The sequence below is a fragment of the Periplaneta americana genome, chromosome 7 (genome assembly GCF_040183065.1).
Source record: "Periplaneta americana isolate PAMFEO1 chromosome 7, P.americana_PAMFEO1_priV1, whole genome shotgun sequence".
NCBI lineage: Eukaryota > Metazoa > Arthropoda > Insecta > Blattodea > Blattidae > Periplaneta > Periplaneta americana.
Window position 1 is genome coordinate 46,340,805 of NC_091123.1, and position 15,880 is coordinate 46,356,684.

The 15,880-nt window shown below is 35.9% G+C and overlaps 1 protein-coding gene across 1 annotated transcript in view; it reads left to right on the forward strand.

Annotated features, from left to right (window-relative positions):
• kek3 (kekkon 3) overlaps positions 1–15,650 on the forward strand; it is a 630,236-nt gene extending 614,586 nt beyond the window's left edge. Inside the window, exon 4 of the mRNA XM_069830664.1 lies at positions 9,941–15,650. Coding sequence (XP_069686765.1) covers positions 9,941–11,309 — 1,369 coding nt within the window. The 3' untranslated portion in view covers positions 11,310–15,650. The remainder of the gene's footprint in view (positions 1–9,940) is intronic.
• The last annotated feature ends 230 nt before the right edge of the window (positions 15,651–15,880 follow it).

Consider the following 15,880-nt stretch of genomic DNA (forward strand, 5'->3'; position numbering starts at 1 on the left):
TTTATATTACAGTAAAGAATTTGCAGTTTGAAATGTTGGCAAACAAATAAACAAATGCTAGGGACGTGATAAAAACAAAAAAATGCTAGAGAAGTGATACAAATATAATAGTCATCTATAAAAATATTGAATACTTTTAACATCTTGCATACAGCGCACAATAGATCAAAATAAGCCTAAGACAAGGATCACAAAGCCATGTCAAGTGAAACCAACATTTTCTTTGTGCATTTGTTCGTTTCTGTAATTCAGCCGTAGTTATTTCGGGCAGTTATACCAGAGGATTCTGGTTAAGTATGTAGATGGATTTATTGAGTAATATTATACATACAGATGTTATATTATCATAATTTTCTCTAAGATCCAGTGCACGGGTCTTCTGACCGTACGTGCTTTGTGCCTAGAACAAATAAGAACATAACATACATGAAGCTGTTTTTCAGTTCCCAGCATATACTCCGACCTTAATAACATATATATTTTCCAGGGGTCAGTATTATTTTGCCCACCCTATATATATATATATATATATATATATATATATATATATATATATATATATATATATATCTCGTAACTTCTTCTTTATCACTTCATGGTATGGGCAGCTACCTGCCTGTTCCTCCTTTAAAGATCTTCCAGCCATATTTTCCTTGGTCTTCCTGTTTCCCCTAGGTTTATATTTCCATAGCCTATCTGTTCAGTTAATCTTGTCTCTAGCATTCTTTGTAAATGTTTTGTCCATTATCGTTTATAACTTTTTGATCTCTCATTCATGTCAAAAATCTGATTATTCTCCTATGTCTTTGTTGTTCTTTTAATTTAATCTAATTTAGTACAGATACGGAATTAAAAATGGACCGTGTCTTGGTAGCAGTCCTCCTCTATGTAGGCAACAAGTTTCGCAAGACTACCCACAAGTAGCATACATTTAAGGTGTCTTGTTTGTTGCATATGCTCAATGCGTAGTATCTGGAACTTAGTAAAATTAGGTGGCCCAAATTTGGTTTCTGGGTCTGTACATTTTTAACTCCTGTCAAAACTTTCATTTCGAAGGCTTGTATTTTACTTTTTTATTTTTTGGTTGTTGTCCACAGTTGATTTCCATATATAGGCAAGTATTGGTACAGCCATAAATTTGTAGAATTTTAATTTTGTCTCTTTACGCACTTTGTTTCTAAAATACTGTTAATTGTTCCACAAATCTTCTGTAATTTATTTAACTTCATTTATATATACACATACACATAGGGGAGAGTCGGGTAGTATCGGACATCGGGTAATATCGGACAGTGCGTTTATTTCATCTACCACCATATGGTAGTACCTGAATGACATGGTTACGTTTCTCTATGCGATATCACAGAAACGTAACCATGTCAATCAGGTACTATCATCGTGTGGTAGATGAAAGAAACTCACTGTCCTATATTACCCGTTGTCCGATACTACCCGACTGTCCCTTACACATACATACTGTATATACAGAGTGGGCAAAATAAAACTGACCCGGAAAATCTGTAATATTTACATTTATATATGTATTTATAGTTATGAGACTGTTTAAGACTGACCTTTGTTAATGAACATCACAGAAGACGCATCGAAATCACGGTCTCCTACATTGTCAGGGTCATTTCCGCGTCAGTCTTATACATAAAAATTCATATATTTCATATATATTTTCCAGGGGTCAGTATTATTTTACCCACCCTATATATATATATATATATATATATATATATATATATATCGTAACTTCTATTATAACTAACATCATTTCCTAAATAGTTAAAATGGCTTACTTGTTTTATCATTTTGACGCTGTTTATTACCTTCATTCTTAACTTACTGGTTTCTTGCCTCGATAAGTCATTACTTTCGGTTTTGTGATATATATCCCTCCTGAACAAATTTTACTTGCCTACAACAATAGAGCGCCGTCTAGAAACATATGAATGTCGTTCTGCGCAAGACTGTTACATAAGATCTAAAATATTTGATGCTCTGTATCTCAAAATCAATATTCTGTAGTTACGTTCTTGTTCCAGTGAACGCCTCAATAATTCTGTTCGAGAAATATGCTTAATAAATGACAATCGAACTCTTATTTATCCAAGATTAATTAACTCGCATTTAAATTTGTTCGTAAATTAATAGATTCAATCATGAAGTCAGCTAACAAAAATAGGAAGAAAACTACCTTGAGAGGGCGAGAAATCGAAGCCAACCTTTCATTGTTGTATATTTTGACCTTAAACCACAGTCTAGTACGAGTATAAACAGTCACGAAGCTTGAGTTGTGAGGGTGCTAGGAACAATAGACTGTGTCGGTACTATTTCGCATTGTCTGTAATGAGGCGATATTAGCGATCCTAGTGGTTAGCAGCATCCTAGTGGATGCATATTTACTACGTTGAGCTTCGTGACTGTATATACTAGACTATGCTTAAACTGTATTCCGTTTCATCTCTAACTTCACCCGAAAGAAAGCAATCAAAATCTGTATTCATAAAGACAGCCTTCTTGTCCAAGCTTACCCTTACCACCCGTGTGATGTTTTGTATTTGTAGCAGTTTTTTAGTATTATATTCCGTGCATAAATGTGACGGCCAGTCGTTTAGTTCAAATTCGGCCAATACATCAGAATGTCTGCGGACTCCCGGCTGCCCGCGGGCTTGTGGTTGACAACCGCCCCGTTGGAGTATATTGGCGGATATTATCGATAATCAATGATGGATGTTTATCTACAGCTCTCGAGCCGGTGCCTACTGCTTCGTCAGGGTCTCTCATTAAGCCCCAAAGGGACTTCAGAATTACTGTATGTTCAACAGCAATTTCTATACCTTGCTTTTACCCGAAAGGAGATTTAGTTTCTTTTAATACTTTATCAGAACTGCGGATTACTTATTTCTGTTAGGAAAAGGATCTAGGTTTGCTTTAACATTGGTATTAAATTTATATAACCTGAGAAATAAAATTTTTAAACTAGTCCGACGTAATTTCAACTGCGAGGTAATATTATGAGACAAAATAACCGGGTCAAACTTTTCAGTCCATCTAAAGGAAAGACAGCCGCAATCAGAAGCGTAAGTGACATTAGACATCTACAAAGAATGTCAATAAATACCGCTATGGAACTCTTTCGGGTTAAAGTACTACCCTCACTCACATATGGGTTAGAAATCATATGGGAATATCTATCTATTCTTTGTTCTTAACTTCTATGATAAAATGTCTAGCTTTCATTAATCAGGTATTCTTGTCGCACTTTAATTTTTATTGTAATTGTAATTGTAAATTTAATATTAATTGTAATCTTATTGTTCATGTTATAGTTGTAATCCCCTGGTAGAGGGGCAGAGAAGGCCTGACGGCCTTATCTCTACCAGGTTAAATAAATAAATAAATCTAATCTAATCTAATCTATCACACAGACAGCTAAATGAGCTCGAAAGCCTGAAACCAAGGTACCTGAAAAGGGTTCTAGGAGTTTCAAAATTCTCTCTATCAAGATATGCATATGTCTTAGCCAGGGAAACTTTCTTGGTTGAAGACCTGAGACTGCGAATGCTACTGCCATCTACACCAGCATGTGAGGAACTGATCCGAGAGCTCAGAACGAAGAGGGACTCCATAAGTGAAAGCTTCTACAGTACTGACGCCATGGTAAATAAGGAATGGATGCGAGCAGAATATGAACTGAGGCACGTAGTGACGCGTTTTGCGACCCATAGTTTCCACCATCGCATCTGCACCAGGAAGTCTTTCCACCAGGCCTGCCACGAATGTATATGTGTACTGTGTAGTGAACAGTGTGACACTTACCATGCCTTGTATTGTAACAAGAGATCAGTATCGCTGGTTCAATTTTGTACAAACTAGAGTCAGTGTAGTGTATAGTGTTACAGTGTATATCTCAACAACCTTCTAGACTAGAGTCATATGGACTTTTGCCCATTGGGTGCTTTACATTTTATTATTAATATTACTAGCCGTACCCGTGCGCTCCGCTGCACCCGTTAGAAATAAATATAAAGTAATTACATAATTAAAATGGGACGTTTGATCCAGGGAACATTCGTGTTTGATAGAAGGATAAATCGTTTAATATGTTACTTAATTTAAATTGCATCCAAATAATTAAAATACGATCATTTTGGTCCAGAGACACTCATTTGGTGCAATGACAAATTCCTTTAACCTGTTTCTTAATTTTTATTACATGCAACCATAGTTTAATGAAGATTGACATCATTTAGATTTAATGTGTATATTTTATTTTACTTGTTATAGGTTTCCATTGAATTATGGTGATAACTTAATTTTAACCTTTGTTTTCTACGTATTCAGTAAATGGCGCTTGACCCACTATGGTTGTGAACCCTTCAAATAACTTAAATTATATTATATAATATTACATTACATATTATATTATATTATATTATATTATATTATATTATATTATATTATATTATATTATATTATATTATATCAGAAGTTACTGTAATAACATTATAGCATTATGTCCATCTAGAGAAACTACACTTTCCAATGGCGAAATAATAATTAATTATACAAATCGGTTAATTTAGCTTCCGATATTACTTCATACAAACACAGAAACATTTTCTGTAGGCTATCTTTCATAGCTTCCGATTGTTGCTGTCCAAGGCCCCTTATAGACGAAGTTATTTGTTTTTTAATTCATTACACGACCTTAGATGGCAGTTATTTTAATTTTGAAACTCATTTATCTCATTAAATATCAGTGCTATCAAAATTTTTCAAGGCATAAAACTTATCGCAAATTATTTTTAAAGAAACTTTTGTTATGCAACATGTTTCACAAAAATCAATAATACGCGAGATATTTCGATTTATTTAGTTCAGGCCCCCTTATAACCCCCTTTTAAATAATGTATTTTGAATGTCATATAGCCTAAAATCTAAATTACAACGAACTTAATTTATATTCCAATTTTCATCGAAATCCGTTCAGTCATTATCGCGTGAAAAGGTAACAAACATACATACAGACAGACAGACAGACAGACATACAAACAAAAATTTCAAAAAAGCGATTTTCGGTTTCAGGGTGGTTAATTATATATGTTAGGACCAATTATTTTTGGAAAATCGAAAATTACCAGAAAAATTTCGGCTACAGATTTATTATTAGTATAGATATAGATGAGACAAACTGACCAGCCAACCGAACTATGAACAACATATTTATTTATTTCATTCATATGATTCTTTATTTATTTGTTAGTTTTTTTATTTTACGAAGGAGGGCCTCGAAGGCTTGTTGTACTTACCTATGTTAGCAGTCCTATTCTGTGAATGGTGTGTGTCGCCAAACAGTCGCACTCTTGTACGGATACAACATGTTGCGCCGTGAGCTTACATTGGCTTTGGTAATGGTGATAATGGCATGTGAATAAATTATAACGTAAAGAATCCGAGATCCAACGCCGAGAATTTCCCCAGTAATTCTGCTGACTTTGTTGAGTGGAAAATCTCCGATAAAAAACTCAAACAAGTAACTTCTTCCAATCAGGATTCGAATTTGAACCCAGATCCGCTCGCTTCATAATCAGATATGCTAGTAGCTGTTGTTCAGCGTATTTAACTTTTATTTATTTATTTATTTACTTTTACATGTATTTACTTTTTCATTTGTATGTTTGTGTTACTCGATCGAGGCGAGTGGACCCGCGGATGTAATGTGAACTATAGCGATGACTCTATACCAGCCGTGGCGAAAATGTGTAACCTGCAACGTGCATAGCACCAATGGAGGGAGGCGGACACCCGAAGGGGAAGTGAAGCCACTATCTGACTTATTAACGGATTTTCATTTTTCTTACGTCAAACACTTAAATATAATTTTATACAGTATAAGGTTACAAACTAATATTTAGTAAGTGTAAAACGAAGAAAGAAATCAATAAGAAAATATAGGACACATTATCACAACCTATTAACTATCTTCAGAATGTCTCTGCGACAGAGTTTCAAAATCAGGAATTATGTCACTTACTGCCAGTCGTAGGTGATCACGAAGGTATTTGTCTGTCAGTCGTGATCTAAATTTGGTTTTTACTATTTTTAATTGTTGAAAATAATTTTTCACAAACGTAAGTTGTAGCGAACATGGCTTCAACGGAGCAAGCGAAAGAACGGAGCTTCGGATATTTATTTTTTGGCAAAGATTTGAAAAGTTCAACATTTGGCAAGTCCTTAAATCTAGCTTTCATGTAACATCACATTGTAAATCTGTGAGTTTAAATTGAAGATCTAATCGCATTATTCGTATATCTGCTGAAAAAGGATGGATGTACAGAGATGATAATGATGATGATAATAATAATAATAATAATAATAATAATAATAATAAAACTTAACCTTTTAATGTGTCATGAGTAACATGTAGTATAATACCGTTTTATGTTATACAACCGTTTTCCTCGTAATACTTGTGAACAAATCATACATTTAATATTCTCATCATATTGGCAGCAAAAATATGCGTCCTCCCATTCTACCTGAAACTTTCGTTTTTGTAGAGGTACATGGTTTCGAGAGAGACATTGCGACGATACGCCACTCGCAGGTCAGAGACAAATACAAATGGAACGGAGTTTGACTCCAGTGAGTGAGAGGGTGGGGGTTGGGGAAGATACGAAGCAAGAGAAAATGCACAGCTATCATTGCGAGCCACAATGTGCTCGTTACATTTTCGCCACGGCTGCTCTATACGAACGCGAGTACAAGTGGCGCTGCGGGGTGTAGGACTCCACTGGCCTCGGTCGAGTAATACATGTGTGTATTTTGGTATGTTATAGGTTCGTATATTTGTATAACTTTTATGTAGGCCTACTTATTTGTTTATTCTCTTATTTATTAGGTCTATGTATGTTTATTTATTTATTTACTTGGACTCTCACTTTGAGAGAGGAACATAGGTTAAGAGTGCTTGAGAATAAGGTGCTTAGGAAAATATTTGGGGCTAAGAGGGATGAAGTTACAGGAGAATGGAGAAAGTTACACAACACAGAACTGCACGCATTGTATTCTTCATCTCACATAATTAGGAACATTAAATCCAGACGTTTGAGATGGGCAGGGCATGTAGCACTTATGGGCATCCAGAAATGCATATAGAGTGTTAGTTGGGAGGCCGGAGGGAAAAAGACCTTTAGGGAGGCCGAGACGTAGATCGGAAGATAGTATTACAATGGATTTAAGGGAGATGGAATATGATGATAGAGAATGGATTAATTTTGCTCAGGGGGACCAATGGCGGGCTTATGTGAGAGCGGCAATGAACCTCCGGGTTCCTTAAAAGCCAGTAAGTAAGTAGTAAGTAGGTTTATTTATTTACTACCGTATTAAATTTACTGAACTGACGTCTGGATCGACTAAAAGGATTGACTTACTAAATGACTTAAATTATTGACTGAATGATTGGGTTGGCTCACTGACCTGACTGGCTGATTGACCTGATTGACTCACTGACTGACCTAACTGAGTAGTTTTCCCGGGATAGAAGTCAAATTGTGAAGTAGTAATAGGCTCATATATTCTAAAGTTGTTATTATAATATGATGTGAATAGTTTTGCTGCATATGCTGGTTTTATTTATTACACAATGTCAAATTTTCGAGAAAATAAACTGTTTTGAAAACGTTAAAAATTAAAGCTCAAGTTTGTATAAATTATTTGGGAATCATAAAGTTTAAGTTACTTAGCAGAGAAAATAACTGAACGCAGCAAGAGCACTTACAAAATGTTTGAAATGCGGACAGATTAATTATGATTCGATATTTGACTTGAAATTATAATTGTAAATTAAAACGTCATAGTGTTGAATTTTATAATTTATGTATTCACATTTGTGCTTGTGCATGCGTGTGAGCAAGAAACGTTTTTGACGATAAAACATTTCAAAATGACAACAATGCAAATTAAACTTTTTTTATTTCTCACTGGAGGCGTTGCTGAAATAGCTGTACGTTTTGTTTTATGTGAGGACTAAATATCTCCACTAATGAATGCACATATAATTTACATACAAAATATTTCGTGGTACAGATTAGTTTAAAAATAATATAAATAGATCTACATCATCATAAATGCTTAATGTGTGCTTCTAAGTTCTTCTTAAGAACGTGCCAAATTGTTTTGTATTACATATGAGACATAAATATGAAAACAAATTAAAGTTACTTCTAAAATTAAATACCACGTCTTTTTGAAGCAAGACTCAGCTTTGCAGATTTCAGGATATATAAATATAAGAGAGAATATCTCGGATTAAAGGATATATAAATATAATAGAGAGACTATCTGTAAAATATTTAAGGTTTTGAAGAATCAAGTTAAAAAAGCTAGCAAGAATGTTTTCCCCAATGGCCACTAGACTCCTTGTTTTTCTCCTATTTGTGCGAGAGTATGCCTATTTATAAAAGACTTGCACATTTCGAACATAGTGGGTGATATTATACAATACCAACAGATTCAAGCAACTAAGCACCTATGTCCATAGAATGAGCAAATATCATATTACATATTAAATTTATCATGTTCATATCACTCAAGAGGCCGCCAAGATCTGGAAAGATCGAGGCAGCATTGAAAAGATCTACTAGAGCATACCACAGTCTAGTACAGGCCTGCAGAACTCGCAAAGTAGGGGAACTATGACGTCAGCCTCACTCCGCTTCTATTGGGGATGATCGACTTCCGCCCCCAGAATGAATGTTGATGCAGCCCAGCCGTGACCGCACAGGTAGAAAAGGTGGGTGGGGGTAAGAAAGGGGAGGAAAGCAGTCGCTCTCAAGAGCTACAGTTCTGCAGGTCTGGTCTAGTACATTACATTCACGAAGCTACATACGTAGGGAATATGCAGCCAATGACAGTTGAACTTCAGTTGTTAGCCACTAGGATCGCTATTATCGCACAGTCTATTGTTGCTAGTACTCTCAGTTGCTAACCGCAAAAAATCACCCCAAGTTTCGTGACTGTGAGCATAGCCTAGTGTGATTAATGGGAACAGACCTTAATAATCCTAATCAGATTTCTTTATGATGAAGATGAGTAAATATGTACCTCTTTCAAAGGATACTCTGTGAAAGAATTAAGCATATGGCATTGAGTCGAAATAGTAATCACTATTTTTTTTTCATGTAGGACCGTTTTTTCTTCAAGAGTTATGCAGGAGGTAACTCGGGAATTGACCGTCACATAGAAATGCAACGTCACCTTGTTTCTCTTGCATCTATTTTGTTCTGCTTGTATTCCCCTCATTGTCTGTATATTCTCCCCTGATCTCATTGTATTACCAGTGTTCCCCTTATATTCCAATTTTTATCCTTATTTCTCCTTTCTGATCCATGTAGGCTAATCTCCATGTTCTCCTTGTCTTCTCCTTGTTCTCCTTTCATTTCTCTTTTATCCTTGTACTCGTCTTGTTCTCTTTATATATTATTCTTGTTCACCTTGTATTCTCATTTTTTTCTTTATATTCCCATTGTTCTTCTTGTCTTCTCTGTGTTCTTTCTAATATTCCACAAGTTCTCCTGTATTCTCTTTGAACTTGTAATCTCTGGTTCTCCTCGTTTCCTTGTACTTAACAATGATATAATTCAATGTGTAAAAGTGATAAGTGTAGACTGAAGAGTAACCTAATATAATTAATCTATTTTTGACGGAAAAGTAATTTGTCTATTTTGTTAAATCTTCCCTTACCAAGAGCTATTCCTCAAGAATTGAGACATTGAACTTATCCGTTGTCTGCTTTCATTAGTTTTTAAAGTCGCTATGTAGCCCCGAAACGTTGCATCTTTATGTGCGTTGTAAAAAGTAAAAAGTCTCTCACCAAATTGTGCACCTAAATACTTCATCGTAAAAAAAGTATTCCTTTTGGTTTCAGGGAAGACAGATTGGCGGGCTCTGAAGAAATAGGAGCCTTGGGTCGAGTAGAGTTCAGCAGTCGCCAGCCAGACACGCACAACAGGTCCCAAGCAATGGACCGCAACCCGGGGGTGACCGCCCTCAGCAGCGCCTTACGTCGAGAACTCGGCGACCTGGCCTCGCCGCCCCTGCTGCAGCAGCACGTGATGAGGAAGCAGACGGTAGGCACCAACGGGGGTAGTCTCTACACCTCGGTTCCTCTCGATAGTGACGGTGTTGGTGATGGTGCTAGTGGTGGTGGTAGTACTAGTATCGACAGCCGGACCGGTGCGGACAAAAACTATCCAGATCTGCTTGAGATTTCACCTTACAACTTAACAAGCTGTGGTGTCAGCGGGGGTCCGTTGAACATAACTGACAGTTCTTTTTGTACTTTGCCTCGGAGACGTGGTGGTGGCTTCGAGCGTGGCTCTAGTGGGCGAGGCAGTGCGAGGCACTATCGTGGTTCAGACAGTCAGTCCCCGCTGCTGCCAGACAGCAGATATGGCAGCAGCGGCGGTGAAGGAAGTGGTGGTAGCAACGGTTCTATTCCAAGAAGATCGTCTATAGATTCGTACTCATCGTATTATCCTTTGTCAGGTAATCTCGGAGGCAAAAAACATCCTACAATAGGACAGCAGAGATCTAGCAGTTCTATGAATCTAGCGTCTCCTGCAGTGTCCTCAATCTCTATGGAGAGCTCCATCGTTGGTGGAGGGATTTTGCCATCGAGAACGAGAAAAAATCCTAGCCTACCAACTTCACCTGTTCTAGAGCGGCCACCAGCTTCAACGCCCGTTTCGGCTACGCCTCTTCTGAACCTAATAGGTTCGAACACTCTGGGTGCTGGGGCTAGAGCGAGTGATCTGTACCCTTCACCTCCCTCGACGGCCACTGGTGTCCCCTCGACGGCTGCCAACACATATGACTACCACGCGGCACAGCTTGAGAGGTTCCTCGAGGAGTACCGGAGTCTTCAAGAGCAGCTGTGCAAGATGAAGGAGACCTGCGAGAACATTCGTCAGCAGGACCCGCCTGGCAGAGCGGCGCCTACCCCAACCCCGAGTATATCACGTTTTGTGGACCCCCTGGTCTACCCAGGTGGGGTAACTACCCCGTCTGGATCGGACGATAGCAGCAACCCCAAATCTATCTTGAAGAATAAGACATCCACTGTTGCGGTAACAGTTGCATCAGCTTCTTCTCCCATGAGTGTTACTGCGACATCCCCCATCGGACTCGGCACCTCGGGAGGTGCAGTGGACTACGGGTCAGATCTGCCTCCTTATTGGTTGCCTAGAAACACGCTTCTGAGAAGATTCAGTGGCGGTGATTTCTATCAGAGCTGAGATCAATTATAAACGTTGAACATTAAAAGATTTGTTGTGTTTTGTGGTTCAAACTGAAACCTTGTTGCTGGTGTGATAACATTGTGATCTGGCATATCAGAAGAAAGATTCGTTTCGCATTTGAAGGATTGATAACAAAATGAATTTTTTGTTTTTGTTTTGGTGGAAGAGGCAACCAAAGTGGTATTTTGCAACATACACGATTAATTCCCAAGATCTATTTACTCTTCTATATTTACCAAACAAAAAACAAAAACTTTTCGTAATGAAAATAGCTATTGGGTTTATTTAATGAACAAAATTCTTACAATTCCCCTTTCTGAAAAAAAAAAAAAAACGTTATGTAACGCTGTAACAGAAACATTTAAACTGAATTTCTAAAGAAATGAGGCAGATTTCTTTAAATAGTCTGTGACAATACGATTTTAATAAAAAAACTAATCTTCAGATTTATCTCCTCAAATTTTGATTAGTTATTAACATTCGCTATGATAAATAAATACCATTTAACGTGATTTAACTACTCTATAATAGGTCTCAAGTTTACAGTCTAATTCCGATAGAACTCTGTTTTGAAAAATAGAGTATTTCATAATTTTACGAACAAGAGATTTGCAACTATTTTCAGTAATTTTAACACCGCCAACTAAATGTTTATGTATAACTGCATGTGTTGCTTCGGTAATCATCTGTAAATCTGCGCTATTAACCACATCAATACAGGAGTAATAATGAACTATCGGAGTCATGCTGTATTACAGAGTTTTATGTTAGTAACATCTTTTTATATGAAGCGATAGTCATACAATTTTACAGATTTTTAAATTGATATTTCAAGCTATATTTGGATTGAAATTTATACATATTTCGAAAGACGTGAAGGTAACTTCAACACTGAACCCACGACCTTTTACAATAATTAATTTACATATCCATATCACCCGATTCAAAATTCAACATACACCTTTATTCCACGCCCCTTTCACAGAATCAAGTAACACACAATTCTACAACTGCCAAATAATAAACTGTCTCTCAGACAATGAACAGCCTCGAAAATTGATGGAATTTAATTGCGTTTTTAATTTTGTATAGCTAAAATACTGACAGAGTAACACAAATATCAAAACAAACCCAAAATATAATGTCATTGTCATAATGTATCGAATGCCGGCAAGTATGTTTTTGACATGAAGCGGTGAAATTGGAAAATATCCGTGTTTATATTTATTGTTGTTAGGCTGATGATTTGTTGCAAGAATGGACTGTTGCGAAGAATGGCGCAGTGAAATGCAAATATTGCTATGAGTACTCTATGCGTGACAGTCAGTGTAATTTCAAGAATATCTATCACGCAAAGTGGACGATAAAAGAATAGAAACTTTTCTGTTTTTGTTTGTTCGTTTGTGTGAATGTGTTCCCTGAAACATTACCTCTTTAAACGATATTTTTTTAATCTCTTTCTCAGGTCAACTCTGTATTGAAATCTGTTGCCTCTACCTTGGTTTTATTTTTCACACAGGAAAACGCAATGTTTGTGTGGTTCTAGCACAGAAAAGTCTGGCTGCGGCAAATGAACTTTTAATATTCAAGCAAGTGAAATTTACTAAAATATCGTACTCTACTTTCACTGTTAGCCAAAGCTATTCGAGTCCCCTGGGCGAAAAAGTCTCTGTAGAACTTGTAATATTTATGTTAATCCGTAATAACTCTTTCATTGATAAATTCATGCCTGAAATTGTATAGTTTTATATCCTGAGAGACATTTAAATGGGGCTGTGAATGTCACGAAGATGTTTTATCAATGAAATGTTTGTTTCGTACTGAGAAAGAGATTGAATTACTTCATCCCTGGGTATATCGGAATCTCTGCAATGTGCTAAATGGTCTATGGCTTTTTACGAAATCTACAGTTTTTTTCTCATGGCTTTAGAGTAGGACACTTTAATCTAGAACTTAATTACTTATCGCTTTAAGGAACCCGGAGGTTCATTTCCGCTCTCAGATAAACTCGCCATAGGTCTCCATACTGAGCAAGATTAATCCAGTCCCTACCATCTATCTCACCTCTCTCAAATGCATTTTAATATTATCCTCACATCTACATCTTGGCCTCTCCAAAGGTCTTATTCCATCCGGTCTCCCAATTAACACTCTATATGCATTTCTGGATTTGCCCATATGTGCTACATGCCTTGTCCATCTCAAACGTCTGGATTTAATGTTCCTAATTATATCAGGTGAAGAATAAAATGCATGCAGTTCTGCGTTGTGTAACTTTGTCAATTCTACTGTAACATCATCCCTCGTAGCTCCAAATATTTTCCTAAGCACCATATTCTCAAACACCCTTGTTTTATAATTGTTATGTAATATATTTTTTTTCACATATCAAAGATCATTTTAAAGCAAAAAAAAAAAAATCACTGGTTTTTCACCATATTAAAACTAGGTCTTCGGAAGCGTTAACGCCATATTCATGATATTTGGAACACATATTATTTAGATTATTAGGAAATGTTCCCTGTAATATAAATTTGCTACTTCGTTGCGGTTTAAAAATATCCCTCCATATTTCTATGAAAAGTATTCCTAAATTTAATTCTTAAAATACAACCCCTTTTCTTAACATTTTGAAAGACAATAACAAAATTATGCCCCAGACATTTTAAAGAATGTGCTTTAGGAATAGAATTTATCTTTAAAAATGGCTGAGATATGCCGATTTTAGTAAATTGCTGTATCCTGGTATTTCTTTCCAAATATGTGCCCCATTTTTTTTCAAAAACTAATCTTGAATTTAATTTGTTGTAGCAATGATTTTTTATATGCGATAAATAAGATATGTGCTTCCAATAGGGATAAAGTAAAATAAAATTTTACCATTTTCTCCCCTTAGCCTAAGGTAATAAGATTTCTTATTTATAGCATCCTGTGTTTTATTCACCAAACTGGCAGTTCTTACAAAGTGAATTTTGGCTTGTCATCGTTGCTGTTACGGACGTTAGTCAGTGTTGCTACTGAATTTTTTTTCTAAACTACATGAACAGTTTTTTATTTCTATGCATTATCTCTGAAGCAGTTCATCATTCGGGAGCTTTCAAGAATCAAATATGGTACGAAAATAGCATTAAAACTAAGATCGTTGTAGCTCTCATACCGTACTAAACTTGCATAAAACGATTTACACACAATAGTTCTTTCGTTCTGATATTTGAAAATGATAAATATCACCAAGTGAAAATATATAAAAGTATGTTTCCAAAGTTTCTGCATTTAAAATGGCAGCAGTTATGAATTTTCGAGTTACTGGACTAATCTCTTCGACTCCATATTTCTCTGTAGAAAGCTAGAGGTTTTGGTTTTATTATACTGCGTATTTTATAAGATAGAGATTATATGAAATAAAAGAAATATCGGCGGCAATGTTAGTTATATTAACTTGAATCTCTAAGAATCGTAAAATGAATTAGACCCACTCAAAAAATTCTACTTAACCACTAGATTTTCGTTTAGTCTTACACAATGAAATATTTTATAGATATTTTATAGATTCAGTATTTAGGAGTTAATTAACAAAGAAGCATTTGAGAGAACAATTGAAACGATAGAAAATAAATAAATTGCTTTATGTCCAAAATTATTCGATTTTGAATATTAATTATTTACATAAGGGTGTCTCATAGCCGAATTTCTCCAGATAAAATGACAAAAGTTTAAAATTTATACTATACTTGAGTTATGTGAAGGAAGATACCACGCTTAGTACGGTACGAAATGATTGCTTGTTCGAGTTCTCATGAAGGAAGAAATTTTCTAATGAAATTTCGGCCAGTGTATGCGATCGGTGCTCACACAGCATCGTGTTGAATATGGGAAGCTACGATATGTAGCGAAATCCGGTTTTGAAAACCAGCTCTAACGTCTGGGGAAATCATCGTGCCTACCAAACTATATCTCCATTTTGGTTGGATGATCGTTCACCTTTGAGGTAGCTCTTTATAAGCTTTCTGTTCCGTGAATTTAATTAGATTGGATTCCAATAAACTTTTTATGCTGATTAATTTGATGCAAATTCGTTTTATTTTGACATCGCGATACCTGTGACTTCAAATCCAAAGCATTGAAAACGAATTGTCCTCTGCTCTGCTATATACTAAGTCTCTGCCTAGTAGAGAATTTTTCTCAAAAAGCCAGACCATTTGGCAGCACTGTATGAGATAACAAAAAACCATTAGTAATACACCTGATGTTTCCTTGATTCGTTTAAACGGGTATATTTGATGAAAATATGATAATATATTTGAGAGAGACAGAAACAGCCTAAAATAAAGACTTGTCTTTTCCTGTTATTGTATCTTATTTCTGATCATGACCATTTTCCCCCACCTTTCGAAGAAAAATATAATTTAATTTCTGTTTCATTTTGGTAAGGAGAAAAAAAAATCATTAAGCATCTAGTCATCATCTGTGGTATATGTTATATTTTGATTATTTGATTTAATTAACCCTTCTGCTCTTCAGAGCGTTTACACTGTAACCTACAGGTTTATTGTGGCCTACTTGATAAA